Source organism: Genypterus blacodes, unplaced genomic scaffold (genome assembly GCF_046128005.1).
Source record: "Genypterus blacodes isolate CSIRO-AG114 ecotype Tasmania unplaced genomic scaffold, CSIRO-AGI_Gbla_v1 ptg000015l_1, whole genome shotgun sequence".
Taxonomy (NCBI): Eukaryota; Metazoa; Chordata; class Actinopteri; order Ophidiiformes; family Ophidiidae; genus Genypterus; species Genypterus blacodes.
In genome coordinates, this window is record NW_027466829.1 from 6,625,001 (window position 1) to 6,627,500 (window position 2,500).

At 52.4% G+C, this 2,500-nt stretch overlaps 1 protein-coding gene across 3 annotated transcripts in view; it reads right to left on the minus strand.

The window, feature by feature from the left end:
* Window positions 1-2,500, minus strand: part of LOC143015411 (septin-7-like) — a 20,423-nt gene that overhangs the window by 5,793 nt on the left and 12,130 nt on the right. For all 3 annotated transcript variants that reach the window (XR_012965426.1, XM_076169388.1, XM_076169374.1), the window contains exons 6-8: window positions 1,113-1,230; window positions 899-991; window positions 404-500 (exon numbers count right to left, since the gene is read on the minus strand). Coding sequence is in view for 2 of the 3 variants with exons in the window: in XM_076169388.1 (XP_076025503.1) it covers window positions 404-500; window positions 899-991; window positions 1,113-1,230 (308 nt within the window). In the remaining variant the exon portion in view is untranslated. The remainder of the gene's footprint in view (window positions 1-403; window positions 501-898; window positions 992-1,112; window positions 1,231-2,500) is intronic.

Consider the following 2,500-nt stretch of genomic DNA (forward strand, 5'->3'; position numbering starts at 1 on the left):
GAAAGTACCTGATGGATTATGGGTAAAGAGTAAACATAGAGCAGGCAGGGAGCAGAGCAGCTTTCTCGAGTGCAGCTGGAACCTACAGGTGCTCTATGAGACACACACTCCCTCAGGCCCCGTCCAGATGGGGTCACAGGGACAGAACACGCCCCCCCTGTGTGTGTGAATGGAGTACAGCATCACTAACTGAGGCCACGACAACAACAAACCAACGCAGCTCTGATGGTGCCAACACACACACACACACACACAGGAACCTCTGCAGCGTCCCTAGAGGTCACGCTTCCCGACCTCCACACGCCGCACATGCTTCAGCCTCTTCCTCACACATAATGACCCAAAGGATGATGTCATTTCCCTCCCGGAGCTTCAGCCGGGCCGGCCCCTTTCCTCCACCTACCTTCAGCCACGCCCCATGGATACTGCCGCCCTCGCACTTTCTTGCCGTTCACCTCGATGACCACGTTGCTGCCGACCACAGCCAGAGGCATCTTCTCCTGCGGCCAGGGAGCAAAGTCATTACTCTGTTCACACACACACACACACACACATGTGCATTGATTGGCTGATTGCCTTTGCTGTCCTGAACGTGGTCAAACTAAATTACTGTCAACCAGGAAAGTCAATGATCCTGTTTGACCGTTACCGTGGGAGATTGGATGCCAATTATCACGGAAAGTTTTCCAATTGATCCGTTTGCAGAGTGCGGACACGAGGTTACGCAACAGGAAGTGGGGAGACGGGACAGACGCAGCTGCAGGGCCTGGAGATCCATAAACAAAGGACGCGCCGACCTCTGTACGCCTGCGCCGCTCTATTTAACCGATCTTCCTGACGAGATAAAACGCGAGCGGCGAGTGATTTGTGGCGAGGGTAGACGTCCGGGCGGTCCTACCTTGATCTTACGGATCAGCTTGTTGTCCTCGTCGTCCTCCGTGTCTGGGAACTCGTAGATCTTGATCTTGTGTTCCTGGATCTCCTTCATGATCTGAGGGACGAGACAACAAAGTGACATCAAGAAACCAACCACACACACACATACTGTATATGCACACACACACACACACACACACACACACACACACACATGCACACAAACGTACACACACCTGTTTTTTGAACAGCTGGCACTCCTCGGGGGTCAGCGTGTCGGCCTTGGCGATGAGCGGGATGACGTTGACTTTGTCGTGGAGTCTCTTCATGAATTCGATGTCCAGTGGCTTCAGACTGAGGTGCAGACAGACAGGCAGAGAGAGAGACAGAGAGCGAGAGTTTAGGTGCTGCAGTTCCTCCAGCCACCAGCAGACGGCGGTGTCGCCCACAGGAAGCGACTGAAGAATGCGGCTGAATGACTTCTTGTCTGCCGCGTTGTTCTTCTTGAGACGGCTGATTGTGTTGTCATGGCGAGGGGATGAGAGATTGTCTTTGTCTCTATGCGGAGGACAAACGGGCTTCTTCTTCTGCTGTGGCTCTACATGCAGTGACCTCTGTTCAAACAGCATGGAGGCTTTCTAAACACACTTGGCACTTGAGGAAGTTTCAGATAATGGTCTAATAACATTTTCAGACTGTGGTCGATGTTTTGTGTCATGACGTCCTTCATAAAGGTTCACAGCTGTCAGTCAGTCTTTATTTACAGCCTGGTCTGAGCTCTAGGGGGAAACTGCAGAGGAAGAAATGTGTGTGTGTGCACAGACATGATGGGCCGTGTCCAGAAATGTGGACAGGAAATGCTTTCCTCTCCTCCTCGGTCATTCCAGCTCACAAAGTCTCTGTGGTTTGGACGCCACACTTCCCAGCTTGACACGACGTTTAGCTTCCTGCACTCTGACAGGGACGCTTGGGAAAACTCATGGACGTTTACATGTGTGTGTCACGGTGGGAACCCTCCTCCCCCTCCTCCTCGTCTCCCTCCTCTCCCTCAGACCACAGCAGACACACTGACTCCTGCTTTATCTGCTCACTGATGCTGCACTCCATTCCTGGGCTCCCTCTCCCTCTCTCTCTCTCTCTCTCTCTCTCTTCCTCTCTCTCTCTGTGTTTCTTTACACCAAACACAGCAGACGACTGAGCCTGACCTCATTCCTGCCATGTTGTGGGTTGGTGATTCTGTCCCTCTGTGACCTGGTGGAGCACTGAACAGCTGCTTTGTTGCCCTCTGTGTGTTTCTGCATTCCTGAGATGATAACGCCCTCCCCACACACACACACACACACACAGCGGCTCATAAATCAAAATTCATGCATATGAATGTACTCAAGCGTACACGTACATACACACGTTCACAGAGACACACACACACACACACACACACACACACACACACACACACACCTCTCCTCCCGCTCTTAAAGCTTCCATCTCTCTGTCTTTGTTTAGGTCCAAACAGGCATGACCTCATTAGCATGTTCTCTGTGATTGGCTGCTGCAGATAGATGAGAGCTCGCAACAGGGACAGAGACAGAGCGGGGACAGAGCAGCCAGAGCAGGGACAGAG